Source organism: Callorhinus ursinus, unplaced genomic scaffold, assembly GCF_003265705.2.
Source record: "Callorhinus ursinus isolate GAN/ISIS: 27379988/994484 unplaced genomic scaffold, GSC_fseal_2.0 scaffold169, whole genome shotgun sequence".
NCBI classification, from domain to species: Eukaryota; Metazoa; Chordata; class Mammalia; order Carnivora; family Otariidae; genus Callorhinus; species Callorhinus ursinus.
In genome coordinates, this window is record NW_027397231.1 from 30,642 (window position 1) to 46,677 (window position 16,036).

General features: G+C 34.0%; 1 protein-coding gene across 1 annotated transcript in view; it reads right to left on the reverse strand.

Annotated features, from left to right (window-relative positions):
- The window catches only part of LOC112817007 (phospholipid-transporting ATPase ABCA3-like), a 96,124-nt gene that overhangs the window by 20,844 nt on the left and 59,244 nt on the right, over positions 1-16,036 (reverse strand). The window contains 4 exon segments of the mRNA XM_073890440.1: positions 4,498-4,798; positions 5,787-5,943; positions 6,844-6,942; positions 14,129-14,279. Of these exon segments, the coding sequence (XP_073746541.1) occupies positions 4,498-4,798; positions 5,787-5,943; positions 6,844-6,942; positions 14,129-14,279 (708 nt within the window).

A 16,036-nucleotide genomic window follows, 5' to 3' on the forward strand; every position in this document is an offset into this window, starting at 1 on the left:
AGAAATCTCTAGGTCTAGATGTTTTCACTTGATCTTAGCCAAAAGGCCAAGAAGCGATTGGGTCTAGATGTTTTCACTGGAAAATTCTACAAAATATTTAAGGAAGAGTCAACACTAATTATACACAATATCTTTCAGAAAATACAGGAGGAGGGAACATTTCTGAATTCATTTTATCAACTTAGTATTACCCTGATAGAAAAATCATAAAAGACAGTACCAAGAAAAAGGAAAATTACAGACCAATATCTTTCACAAATATAATGTAACACCCCTTAACAAAATACTAGCAAATAAAATTCATCAATATATAAAAAGAATTACAACTATGGTCAAACGGGGTCTATTCCAGGGATTCAAGGCTGGTTCAATATTTAAAACTCAACCAGTGTTATTCACCATATTTTAGGCTGAAGTAGAAAAACCATTAATAATCATATCAAATTATGCAGAAAAAATTTTGACAAAACTCAGTAATCATTCATGAGAAAACTCTGAAAAAAAGGTTATAGAGCTAAACTTCCTCACCTTTATATAGAACATCTAAAAAATCTCTACAGCTAAGATTATCTTTTTGATGAAAGACTGCATACTTTCCTCCTAAAACTGGGAACAAGAATGACCATTCTCACCACCCTGATTTAGCACTGTGCTAGAGGTTCTACCCAGTGCAGTAAAGCATAAATAGGGAATAACAGGCATACAGATAATAAAAGAAGAAATGAAACTGCTTTTATTTGCAGGTGACATGACTGTCTATGTAGAAAATCCAAAGGAATTCACAAAACTTTTTTTAAACTAATACATGAGTTCAAGGTTGCAAGTTACAAAATAAACATACAAAAATCAATTATTTTCTATGCACTAGAATAACCATATGGACACCAAAATTAAGACTACAATACCATTTACATTTACTCAAAAAAGAAATACTTAGGTGTAAATTTAACAAAACATGTACAGGATATGTGTGATGAAAAGTACTCAACACTGATGAAAGAAACAAAAAAGTTCTTAATAAGTGGAATTCTAAATAAATCAGTTGTGTTCATGGATCAGAATATATAACACAGTAAAGATGTCACTTCTCCCCAGATTGATATACAGATTTAATAAGATCTTATCAAAATTCCAACAAAAAGTTTTTGTATTTATAGACAAGCTTATTCTAAAATTTAAATGGAAAGCAAAGGAACTAAGCAACTTTAGAAAACAAGAAAAGAGTGGGAGGAATTGGTCTACCAGATTTCAAGCATGATATTGGTGATGGAACAGACACACAGATTAATGGAGTATAAAAAGGAATCCCAAAACTGACTCACACACACCCAACTGATTTTTGATAAAGGAGCAAAAAACTTTTAATGGATATCATAATTTAACAAATGCTGCTGGAGCAATTGGACAGCCACAAGCACAAAATATAACCTTGACCCACAACTCATATTTATTATTAAGATTAATGCCATATGGATCATGAATTTAGATGTTAAGTAAAAAGCTAAAACTTTTAGAAAACTATAAACATTTAAGATAAAATGTTCAGGATCTAGGGTTAGGTAATGAGTTTTAGACTTGACACCAAATACACAATCCATAAAAAAATGGATATATTGGACTTTATCCAAATAAAAAACTTTTATCCTACAAATCCCATTAAGACAATGAAAAGATAAACATTATGAGAGAAACTATATAAAGAACTCTCAAGACTCAAGAGTAAAAAAAAAAAAAAACACCATCCACTTAGAAAATGACTGAAACACATGAATACACATTTCAGTGAAGATAATACACAGATGTCAATAAACACAAAAAAGGATGTCAAAGGCAAATGAAAACAACAATGAAATATCACTACATACCTATAAGAATGAAAAATAAACATAAAAATAGTGACAACACAAATGCTGGGGAAGATGCTGAGGAACTGGATCACTCATTTGTTGTTGGTGGGAATGTAAAAGGGTACACTCTGTTTTATAGTTTCTTCAAAAAATCAAACATGCAACTACCATACGAGTCAACAATTAAAATTACAATCCCCGGCATTTATCCCATAGAACTGAAGATATAGATTCACACAAAAACCTGTACATGAAATTTCATAACAGCTTTATTCATAAAGACAAAACCTGGGAGAGGGGGGAAATGAGGTGTCCTTTGATGGTGAATGGTTAAACAAACTGTGGTACAACTCCATGATGGAACGGCTCATAGCATATGATGGAATGAATGATAGAACACCAGAGAATTATGTTGAGTGAAATGCCAATCCCAGAAGTGTACATATTATATGATTATTCCATTTTTTTGTCATTCCAAAATGATTAAACTATACAAATGGAGAACAGATTAGTGATTGCCGGAGTAGAGAGGGAATGAAGAGAGCAACAGTAGTGATCCTTGTGGTTAAGCAAATGTTCTGTATTAATGTCAAAATCCTGGTGGGGATATTGTAGTGTAGTTTTGCAAGATGTTACCATTGGTACACAAGATCTCTCAGTATTATTTTTCACAACAGTAAATTGACAATTATCTCACAAAATAAAAAGCTAAAGTATCAAATTCAGTGTTAATGGTTCTTCTCTCCTCCACTTCTAAAGAGAAAACAAAATCTACTTTAGTGCTCTTCAGATATCTTTCAAATCTATCTTTCTTTCCTTCTTTCACAGCCTTAATCTCTCTTGCCTCGATTATCACAATTACATCCCAGCCGACTTCATTGACATTGGATCTGTCCCCTTTTGAATCATTTCCTCACATTTAATTCAATTTGATAAGACTATTTCAATTTTACACTCATTGTGTGCCAGGAATTGGGTTAGGTTCTAGAGATATAAAAGAAGTTGTGGCCTCTCCATAATTAGTTTGAGAAAAGCATGAAAAATGTTCTACTGTAATTCAGTGAGATAAATTCCAAAAAAGAGGCATTCATCTAAATTGTGGATGGAGAGGAAATGTAAACTTTTGTTTGGGAGGGCAGGTGACATTTTTCAGTTATTATAAGCTCATATCCTTTCTAAAGCACATACCCACTTATTTTATGGCTCTGCTTAAAAAGTTAGCAGTGATTTCCCCAGTGTTAATGCATGTATTATTTGAGAAGAAAGCTACAGATGAGAAATTATCTAGAAATCTATTTCCTCATTAATAAACATTCTTTTTTAAAGATTTATTTGAGAGAGAGAGTGTGTGTGTGCACGAGTGAGAGGGGCAGAGGGAGAGGGAAAGAGCTCAAGCAGACTCCACACTGAGTATGGAACCCCACACAACCGTGAGATCACAATCTGAGCCAAAACCAAGTGTGGATGCTCAACCCACTGTGCCACACCGGTGCCCCCCAAAACATTTTCTTGTAGTTTGGGGAAAAGAGAGAGCAAGTTATAAAGGATTTCTTGCTCTATCTTTATACTAAAAAATTCAGTTAGAAAAGGCATGCAGGTTGGAAGAGAAACCATATAGAATTAGTAGAATTCACTTATACAAGGTTCTGTGGCTAAGAGAATGAGAGCACAACTTAGAAAAGTACATGTAAGTTTCTTAAAACAAAGTGGGACTGGTTAAGCCTAAATATTATCTCTCTATGCCCAGATAATTTCTAGCTAATGAATAAAACAATAACAATTGAAACTGGATATCAGTGGGGCTACTGTATTATTCTATTGTATTTAGTCTCATTATCAATATAACAAGTATATTCAGTTAATCATTTTACTTTTTTAACATAAGCAGTATACTGTAATTTTTAAAAAAATAATTATTTTATCCTTCACCCTCTGTCCTCATGTGTGACCTTGGTTAACAAATGCTTACTTACTACTTATAGCGGAGGAATAATAGGCACAATTATTTGTAGTCAGCCAATCTATTACTTGTAGGTTGTAGAATCCGTATTATAAGGAACAATCATCTCCGAAATGTATTTTCACAACAGAACCTCAATGAGAGAAATAAAAGAACCACACAGGTTTGCCAATACTGCAGGCTGTTTGCTAACTCAGAAGAACACTGTTCATCAGGTGGCAGTTAAAAAAAAATATAGTATCTGGGAGGAACTGATGACTTGAAAGAGAATAAACTTTATGATCAGAGAAGTAATGTCATGTAGTGAGTGGTTTGCAGACATCAGGTAGGACAGGTTAAATTCACGTCTCTGTATTTTTACTACATGTCTGATTTGGTGCAAATTACTGGACTTCCTTAAATGTCAGTGCTCCTCATTTAACTGATATCAGTAATAAAAATATCTACTAAATCGGGGTGATTGCTCATTTTAAATGATACACAGGTAAGATACTTAGCTGTGTTCTTGCCAAAAACAAGTGCTCAGCAAATGCAAATTTTTATTATTACTATCTTAAAAATAAATGTATTCAGAGGAGCTAGCACATTAAGTCTTTAGTTATACTGTAGCCAAATATATAGTTGACCTTCTTTGCAAATCACACAACCAGATCTTCATCTAAGAGCAGTCTTTTTTACCTAGAGTCTTACCTTGCACTTCCTTAAGTGTGTGTTTGTGAGACTCTAGCATACTCCTAAGATGTTTTAGGAAAATCAGGGTCAAATTAGAATTCCCAGAAATAGATAAAGGCACAATTGTTTGGCCATATTGATCCAAATCCATTTGTCTGGCCTTTTCATCTTTAGTATGTAAAAACTTATTAGCCTCTGAGAGAAAAGTAAAGGAAACTAGAAGTGCCAGTATCTGTAGCAAAATCAGTTTCCAATTCCGCCAACTGAACATCGCCCTCTTTATGAACAAGGCACAGAACTGCTGATGATAGAGGGAATACTAAAGAAGGAAAAAAGAAACATAATATTACAATATTCACGGACCCAAACAGATCATTCCTGATGAAATTCATTAAGATGAATGAACACTCTGGAATTTTAGGGTAGAAGACACATAAAATTTATCTAAATAAATACTGAGAATAGAATCGAAGCACAGTATGATACTACATAAGAGAATGATCAGTCTTTTCTTCATAAGGCAGGAGTCAACAAATTATGATCTGTGTTGTAAATCAAGTTTTCCTGGAACACAGCTACATCCGTTCATTTCTGTGTTGTCTATGGTTGTGTTTGTGCTACAAGGACAGGATGGGACGACTGCAAGAGAGACCATGTGGCCAACCCCGCCTTACATATCGATTATTCCCTTGTGTAAGTTTGCTGACCTCTATTTTAAGGTGTTAAATACAGTGTGTAAGGTCTGAATTTTCATATAACACACTTGAAATCTCAACAGGATGATTTTCCCCAGACTCTTAACAGTCAAGAAAACCAGGCTTCTTTATAGGAGGAAGAGATAATTAGAAGGAGAAGGAAAGAAATGCTGGGCAACTCACAAGGACTTCCCATACTGAGAACTGCACCGATTAGGGAAACATCCCTTATGCATTATCAATTCCCATTGCAAAAACTTACAATATTGGGCATGTTTGATTACTAAAAATCATGCTCTTTCCAGTGTACTCCAGCTTCAGTGAACTACCAAATTTCTGGGTTAGCAATTTGAAAAAAAAAAAAAAAGAATTCTAAGACATAAAAAAGAACTGAGGAATAGCAATGGTGTGAGTGAGAGCTGTGATTTTTACCTAGACCTTTTAGCTTCTGCATTAGGAAATTAATTAGATTGTGGTACAGACTGCTCCCTGTCTGGTAGGATGCAGTGGTTAAGAACTCCACACTACCTTCATTCAAATAGGAAACAAAAATGTACCTCTTGTACCCTAATCAAATAAATATACATCAGGTTTCTTAGCAAAGGTGCTTACCCCAGTATTAAACATAATAGCAGGGCTTTCGTTCATGGTAGAACAATTGCTTGACATATTCCTATTCTGGTTCTTAACTGATACTTCATTCATCACAGCAGGAGGTGGAGTTTGGATAGCTTGGATATCTGTTTGTGAATCTTCCAGATTACTGACTCTACATAAAAAAAAAAAAGTAACAAAGCATTCAACTCTACCCCATATCTTGTTTGGAGAATGTGAGTTACAACATTCAACTCAGAAGGCTCCTGGGTGGGGCGCCTGGGTGGCTCAGTCTGTAAGCATCTGCCTTGGCTCAGGTCATGATCCCAGAGTGCTGGGATCGAGTCCCGCATCGGGCTCCCCACTCTGCAGGAAGCCAGCTTCTCCCTCTCTCCCTGCTTATGTTCCCTCTCTCGCTGTGTTTCTCTCTTTCAAATAAATAAATAAAATCTTTAAAAAATTTTAAATTAAAAAAAAAAAAAGAAGGCTCCTGGGTTTGCTTACTGACTTGGCAGGGGCATTATATGGAAGCAACAGGGTAAACTCTGGTAGAAGAGTGGTTCCCAAACCCCAGTCACAGGACTGCTGGCAGACCATAGTAAGGCTAGGAAAATTAGGGCAAGGTATTGAGTGTTGCATTAAATTGAACCCATTCAAGTTAAAAATTAACATCTAATTCATACTTTGGATGAATCAAAATATCTGCTCTTTTTAAAAATGATAGTGGTGTGGGGGGAGGGGGTGGGGGGATGGGTTAGCCCGGTGATGGGTATTAAGGAGGGCAGTATTGAATGGAGCACTGGGTGTTATATGCAAACAATGAATCATGGAACACTACATCAAAAACTAATCGATGTGATGTATGCTGATTAATGTAACATAATAAAAAAAGTGATAGTGGTGTTTTTTGGGGGTTATTACCGTAAAAAAAAAATCATGTCTGCTCTCTCCTCTCCTCATCTCTTTACTTTCTAATGTGTGACTCTGAGTTTGGTGAGTTTACAAAAGGGACCAAGATGTGGTTCTTCCTCCCCGATGGTTTTTGTTTTTATTTTCCTTATGCATCCTCGCTCACCTAAAAAAGACTTCTTCCATGGTAGTAATAGAGGCACCGAAGCTAGCAATCCCTAACTTGTATCGTCTCTTTTCCAGAGCAGTAAATAGAGCTTCAAAGCTAGGATATGAATTAGGAAAAAAAATAAGAAGGGGAAGGAAAAGGGGGAAGGGAAAAGAGGAATAAAAGTTAGTACCAAATCAGAAGATATTCATATTTATATATTTTTATTCTGAACTGATTTCCCTTCAGCAGTGGGGAAAATGTAGCTCATTCTTCACTTCAGTACTTATAATAGAAACTAGTAAACTGCTCTAGCACATTGTTTCCCACTCTACTTAATTCTTGAAAACACATAATTTTGGTCTTCTAATAAACTACCATGAGACTATAAATGCTAGTAACTCTAGCTAGTTCACATGAATTAACTTATCACACACATATAAATGCTATGGTTCTTATTATTCAGTAAGTTTTTAAAAAAATTATTCAAATTAACAGGAGAAAAAAGCCACTCACATAGATAATGGAGTAGGTGCAATAGAAATAGGAGACATGGACAGAACCAAGTGATTCAATAGTCAAGAAAAGCCATGGAATTTGAGCCAGATGCAATGTAGAGACATCAAGACTTTCAAAGAATAGTTTTCCTGCGAAGATTTTATAGTACTTCACATTTATAAGATGATCTTTTCCAAAAACCTCTAGGTCTCAAAACCATCAAATGTATTTTCAATGAGGAGCATTATATGCATACTCTCAGTGTTGGAGGAACTCAAAATTCCCTCTTTTGGAAGATCTATCAAAATTTCCTCCATATTCAAACTTAAATTATTTTCCATTTAATTCTATTTAGTTTTGCACATTGGTTCTAAATTTACACCATTAATTATATAGAACAGGTCTAATCTACCCACATGACAGCCCTTCACATGTCTTAAGTCCATTTCCTCTGGTGCTTCTTCATTCCCAATGCTTGGCTTTTCAACCAGGATTCACATTTTCTTCTTTTTCTTTGATTTAAGTAAGAAATTAATGTGTGCATCATATAAAATTTAGAAAGGAATGTACAAAAATATAAATATCACAATATCATGCCCCATAGATATCCACTGTTAATACACTAATATTTTGGCATATTATTTATTTTTGTTTCCTTTGGCTTTATACCATATATGACAAAATTAAACTGTATGAGGCTTTAAAATGTACAAATAGAGCACTAAGTAGAGATAAATATTCCTTAACAGCTTAATGAATACATTCTGGTATGATATTATGAAAGAATAAGATCTAAGTAAAGTGTAGATTTCTCCTTGGTTATCTTAAAAATGGGAAGTCTTAAAAGTCCTACCATAAACAGTTGACCAAAAATGCAGGTAAGTAAACAAAACAAGATTCAGAACATTATTATGATAGGATTTCATTTCTGTTAAATCATAAAACTAATTATTATTGTATCCATATCAATGTATGTATGTGATGTACAACATATTATACTCATGTCAGTATAGGCATTTAATGATCCTGAGAAATATACACAGAAAATTTCCCAGTGATTATTCCCATAGGAAGTGATTATGGGAGACTTTCACTTTCTAATTCATATACTCCAGAACTAAATAAGTTTCTTGATTTGGTCATAATGCAATCACATGTTGATTAGCACACCCTAGGCTCCTTAGTGATATTCAGTAAAGAAAAAAGATAGTAATAGATAAATAAATTAAAAAATTCTATGAGCCAATCATTATGCAAAAAACATATTTTTCTAATATGTTTTTTATATATAATATAAAAATATATATTTAACAAATATAAATATTGTATACATTATATATATTATACTTGAGAAGAACACAAAAAATATTAAAAAGAAAAAAATTTGACCACCTTGAGTATAGTTGTTTTTCCCATTATGTTTTATTTGTTTTATATATATAATACATATATATTTAATATATAGATGTTATAAAGACAATATATTGTCTACTTAAGATGAGAATACAGAAAAATATAAAAACAAAAAAAATGTGACCACCTAAAGTATACCACTGTTAACATTTGATGTACTTACTTCTATCCATTACAAAGTTTTTTCCATTACATATATTTTTAAATATTTATTTTTTTTTACTGAGGCATAACAAAGTATACTACTTGTAAATGAATTTTCACATAAGTACATATAGTACATACATGGATAACCATCCAGATAAGATAGAGAACTTTTCCAGAATCCCACAGGGAGATTCTAACAGGTCCTTTCTTAGTCCCTAACTTCTTTCCCAGTGTCCATACACGCACATGCGCGTGTGCATACACACACCACGCACACGCACACACACACACACACACACACACACACACACCCCTACCTATGCATCTTATGGTAATTTTTATTATTTTTAAAAAAGATTTTAAGTAATCTCTATACCTAATGTGGGGCTCAAACTCACAACCCCGAGATCAAGAGTCCCATGCTCTACTGACTGAGCCAGCCAGACACCCCTGTTATAGAGGTAATTTTAATTTTAGAATTACATAAAGATTTTTTCTTTTCTTGAACTTCATATAAATGGAATCCTACAGCTTGTACTTTTATCCAATGTTTCAATGTCTGTGAGATTCATTCATGCCATATATACCATTAGTTTATTCTTTTTTATTGCTATATTCTTCCATTTTCCTGTTGATGGACATTTTGGTGGCTTTGGTTTGGAGCTATTATGAATAGTGTCTACAAATATAAACACTCTCTTACATCTGTTCTGATGGACATTTGTCTTTAAGGTATATACTAGGAATAATTGCAGGGTCATAGGATAAGCACATATTTAGCTTAGTAAAAATGGCCACTCATTTTCCAAAGCAGTTTTACCATTTTATACTTCTGTTAGCAAAGAGATCCATTTATCATATTCATATGCTATAGTCTGTCTTTTTAATTTTAGCCATTCTTGTGGGTGTGTAGTGGTAATATACTGGTTGGTCTCTTTATTTTTTGCAGGTTTCCTCATAGTTCTGGGAAGAATTCTTTTTTTTCTATTCATCAGATTCCTTTACTTATTCATATTTTTTAATGTTTTACTAAACTTTATTTTGTGAGGTAGGGCTGATAGGTTTGCAGCAAAACCTTCCTAAAGCAAGGTGACTGATTTTTTTTTTAGTTAAGTTTTAAAATCTGGAAGAAGAAAAACAAGAGAATCTTAAAAATTCTGTAGGTTTTTTTTTTTTTTTTTTTTTTACAAACCATTGGTACTCAAAGAAATACATCTCTTTGGATTTTGAGCTAAGTGAGAGTTTGGGGAAAAGAATACTTCCATAGGCCCATTCTCTGGTGTTGACATGACATGCAGAAACATTGAGTGAACTCCGTCTCTGAAGATCACAAAGTACCTGGCCTCTTAATTCTGGGAAGAATTCTTGACATGGTGTTCTCTTTCAGTAGTTCTCTTTTCTGCCATAAGTATTGGTCAGATCTTTATTAATCAATCAGGATTTCACATCATTTTATCTCATTTTCTCTCCTCCAAACTGTTCTAGATTCACAGTGTCCTCTTTAATTTGATTGAGACTATAAAGAAGAGAATTTCTGAAGTTTCCCATTTTTGGAAATTATTTTCAAAGTAGGCATTTCTTATGATTTCTTAAATTGGTGCTTTTATTTCAAAATCCTTTCTACAGCCCATTCTTTTTCCCTTTCATTCTTATGAAATGATTGATATTTATCCAGGACTGACTTATAATCATATAAAACATGTGGAGGAAATTCTGTCCAAGACTAAGATGAGTTTTTGCATGATTTAGTTGTTTCTTAGTTATCATTCTAGGTTTTGGTGTGTGTGTATGTGTTTTGCTTTGAATCAACCATGGGATCATTGGTGTCAATTTTTGAAGTTTAAAATTAGAATGAGATTGGCACATCTCCAGTTTTCTAACACTGTGGGTGTTGATGGGAGAACATAAGCCTTTGTAGATAAACTGGCTTGCGTTTTAATCCAACTGTATCACCATTACTATTTGATTTAATCTCTCTTGATTTACTATTGATTTAATCTTACTATTTGGTATAATCTTTCTCAACTTAAGAGTCATTTTGTAAAAAGAGTCACTTGGAAAGAGGTAAAATTAAGTACACTTTATTTTCTTCCCTTATTTGTTGCAAAGTTATTTCACTTGAACTAACATTTATTCCTCTGCAATCACTTCATAGTGATGTGAGTGTCTCATAGGCACTTCATTACAGCTTGGAGACTTGAACTTATTTATAGCTCTGAGAAATACACTGAAAATTTTTCCCTTTTTGTTTGTTCTTGTATTTTAAACTAAAAGATCATTCTCTTTGATTGAAAGATGGAATCAAAACAGGATTTGAAAAATTTCCTTTCCTTGATGCCAGCACCGAAGCTTCTTTTCCTTGACATTCTTGGTGACAATATTTTAGTCTTTTCTTTTTCTCATTTCCAGATCCCAACCTCAAAATCTCATGCCTTTAAGACAAGTCAAGGCCAGACTAGAGGAAGGTTATCAGGATACTTCCAGAGAGGCCTTGCATAACAATTATCTGGATCTATCATGTACACATTTAATTTCCCTTCTTTTTCTTCCTGGCTAATCTGCTGGACCTTATCTCAAATATTAGCTCTCCTTCTCTACAAAATAGGTTCTTGTAACCCTCATACATCTTTCCAACTTTGCTGCTTAGGAGCTAAACCTGCTCAAGACACCACAAATTAATATTAAATGAACTACTTTTTAAACTTCCTTAGAACAACAGATTGGGGTGATAAAATTCCTGATGATATTCTGTATCAGCTCTATTATTTATCCTTGTTTATTGAATTTTAGCTGTCATTCTATTTTTTTCATCTTTTGGATCTGTTGTCAGAATTTCATTTTTGAAACTTTCAAACAATCTTGAGGTTATGTTACAGAAATTTGCTTTTCTATATATCTTATATATATTCTATATAATGTTGGCCTGTGTCTAAATCTACCAAGATCCTTTCTTCTTTCCTGCCATAAAGTTCCCCATGATGTGGTAAATTTCCCATAAAATATCTGACTTTTTTTTCCCTTCAACCAACATTTTCTTGATTATCAGATTTAGGTTTACAGTATTAGTTTGTTTTAATTTCCCCCGTCTTTTTCCCCCTCTCCCCAACCCCCTGTCTTTCTAAAAGGTAATTGTTGCCACAAACCTCAGAGACCCATCAGGATACCTGCTTTGAGGTAAATGAAATATTTGTTGCATGTCTATACTTGAATTACTCTCTTTACCATGTTATCTTGCTTAAACTTTGTACCAGGAATAACACATTTCCTCCTTTTAATTTGTAGGAGTTTCACAAAATGGTATTTGTTTCTTTCTTCTATTGTCACCCACTGGTTTCCCTTTATATTTACAGCCTCTTATTTATGAATTTTAAGCATATAAATATTTCCTGATATGTAGCACTATTCTGGTAACTCTTTTATGTCTCTGCATATCACTTCCATTCACTCCACTCGCCATGCAACATTCTAAACTAAAGCTTCATTCCAACAAGTCTCAGCATTGTTTTACAGCAAGTTACATTACCGTTTTAAAATTTCAAGAGTACTTTCCTTGTGAGATACATTCAATGAATCAGAATACAGGTATATGTAATTAAAATAATTCTTTTCTGCCTCATTATTTATTCAGATTTGTAAATAAATCCATATGAGAACAATATCTTGCAAAAAAGTCAGTGTTCAATTACTAGTAGCTATGAAAATCTTAGCTGGAATGAAGATCACTAAGAATTCAACCATCATTTCATTTTTTTCATATTATATTCTGAAAAAAAAATAGATCCATAGCTATTTCTTTTTCTTAAAATTGTTTTTTCCATTTCTTAGTTTAAAATATCTCCCTATTGGGGTACCTGGGTGGCTCAGTGAGTTAAGTATCCAACTCTTAATCTCAGCTCAGGTCTTGATCTCAGGGTTGTGAGTTCAAACCCTGTGTTGGGCTCCATGCTGTGGAGCCTACTTAAAAAAAAAAAAAACCCAACTTTTTTTTTAAATAAAACCTCTCCCTGTTAGAAAAAAACATTCTTCCCTCATTTCATGACTTTCAAGTTTATTCTGTAGTCTGTGCATCATTATATGGCCCAGTAATCTACAATTAGTTGTTCACCTCTTGGATCTTCTTCTTTTTTCTGTTCTCTAAGCCCAAGGGATTAGTAAGAATATATGGTAAACATCTTCTGCTTCCAAATATGAAAATATGATAAAATATGAAGATACTATAACTATGAAGATATGATAAAAGATGTCATCTGCTTCAGAATACTTTCATTTCTTGTTTTAGACATTATTTGAGAATGTCATTTGTGTCCATATGAATGAGGATAGGCAGATAGTGTGATAAGTTTAAGCAAGTGCTTTACCTTTATGTCTCCTTCAGAGAGACTCTGCAGCTTCACGTCAATCACAACTATCACAATGGGCCAAAGCACCCATCTGGTTCCCCACTTTTCTGAATGAGTCAACCACCATGGATCTCTGAGGATACATATCTAGAATTTTATTTCTAATATTCTATGATATTTAATTCTCTCATTCCAGCTTATGGCTAGAATCTTGGTTCCATTCTGTTGCCTGATCACACTATTCCATGCTGCTACTTCTCAAGAACTTTCAGATTTACTAAATAAACAATGTTGTCATGATGCAGTTCCTTTTCCTCCTTTTTCTCCTTTTGACACATCCCTCTTTTTCCTAGAAAAGGGGGCATTAAAGTCCTTCATATTCTTCTGGAATATGACAACTGGCTTGACTTTAGGAAATGGTACAGCAACTACTTACTTATATATTAGAAGAAGATAAAAATATCATACTCTGAAAGTCACTGATGACTACACTTAGTTTCCATTTCCCTTTATTAGGATGATTATCTCAGGTAGAGTTATTATTCTTCGTGACTGCCTTTGAGGAAAAACTTGGCTAGTGAGGGCAGTCAAACTGCCTATTTACTCTGAGTTCCTGTCACCTTGGCTTCAAGAGACACCACTAACATCATTTTCATCTCATTATATTTCCATTTACTCCACTCACCAATTCTGACTCTACCAAAACATACCACCAGTTATAACCAATTAAAACCAGGAAGCTATAGCCAAGTGTGGCATCCTTCTTTTCAGTGCAAGTGACAGCAATGACTGGAATTTTGGCTTGTTAAATAAACTCTATTTGCTAAGCCTGAAGAAACCAGGAAAAGCAATAATTACATCTGGTTATCTAAACATCAATCATTTTACATTCTCTGGACTCATACCTGTGTGTGTACTCTTTGGGTAGAATAAAAAATACTTCATTATTAACATTCTTCTCCAAAGTGGCTGTTGGTATATGATACTGAAGCAATTTGCAGATTTCTTCAACATTACAGTGAGCTTCCTTCACCATGACAATGTGGTATCCCACACCTGAGAAAATCCATTTAGAAGAACAAATAAAACAAGTTTGTATTTCCAATATTCTTGGGAGACCATAGTTGGCTTTCCATAGTTTGGGTGAGCTAGAAGATAAGGCATGTTAATCATATGACTATAAGTCTAAGAAGTCTACTAAATACTTCTTTTGTAATTTTATTCATTTTCTTAGGGACTGATAGAACTTAGATGGAAATAAAAGCTCTCTTATATGGCCTCTTGTTCTATTGACACTGAAATCTGAGAAGACAAAGTTAATGTTCATTAAACAGATATATATATTTGGTCCTTATTATAGGTAAGGCAGTAAATTAATCAGATAAAAGGCCCTTCCTTCAGAGATCTGAGAAATCTTTCCAAAGTGCTCTCCACCTCCATCAGCTGCACTATACTAGTCTTGCAAAGCTGGAGGAAAGGGTAGGGAGGAGAAAAAAATGCCTCCAGGGCACTATAGAACTTTGTGGAAAACATTGCAGTGGTACTCTGATAGCTCTGGGCAGGACAAAAGAGCTGAGAGAAACACTTCTGGGGTACCTCAGTCCTTCACTGCAATGGCCCTTTGAAGGTTAGAGAGAAGGCAGCAGGGTAGACAGAAAACCTTTAAGGTGAAGAAAATAGTGCAGAAATGGAAATCAAAGAGCATTTGTCAGATACAAAAAGCTGGGAACTGGACTAAAGCTTAAAGAGATCTTCATGGTCTCATTCATGTACAGATTCCAACCTCTGCTAAGACTAAAATCCTGATTCTATTACTAAAACATTTGAAGACAGTGATGGGGAGAATCTAAACAAAGGCGTAATACATCCCAGTATTTGCTCAAATATAGGTTATAGACTTAGTCTTCCATAACATTGGCCTAAGAGACCAGGGTATACCATTTTCTGGGGATAATATCAACTACTTTAGTCTCCACTATTATTTTATTCATAAATTTAATCATAAAAAATAACATAAAGAATAACAAAACATGCAAGGAAACTAGAAAATATAATGCTAAGTGTGATGGAAACAATTGAGAAGCAGACACAGAAATGTTTTCCAAACAAAGGAAAAGTATATCTCCAGGATATGACTTTTTTAATTGGAGATCTACATACTTTACCTGACAGAATTTAAAATAACATCATAAAGATGCTCACCAAGGTCAGGATACCAACACATTAACAAAGTTAGAATTTCAACAAAGAAACAAAGTTTAAGAAGTACCAAAAAGAAGTTGCAGAGCTGAAGAATACAATAACTAAAATGAAAAATTCATTAGAGGGGTTCAAAAGTGGACTACATAAAGTGGACAAAAGGATAAGTGACCTCAGAGTCAAGTCACTGGAAATTATTCACTCAGAAGAACAAAAAGAAAAAAATGAAAAAGAGTAAATAAAGCCCAAGAGACTTATGGTATCACTAAGTAGAGCAATATATACAATATGGGAGTCCCATAAGGGAGGGAGAGAGATGGAGAGAGAGAGAAGGGGAAGGAGGAGGAAGAGGAGGAAGAGGAGGAACTAGAAAGTTTATTCAAAGAAATAATGGCTGAAAACTTCCCAACCAAGGAAAGGAAATGGACATTCAGAGTCACAAATACAAAGGATCTAAACAAGATGAATCCAAAGATATCTACAATAAGGCACATTATAATCAAATAGTAAAAAGTCAAAGACAAAGAGAAGATTTTGAAAGCAGCCGAGAAAAGCAAGTTGTTACATACATGGGAATACTCACCAGACAACTAGCTGATTTTTCAGCAGAAACC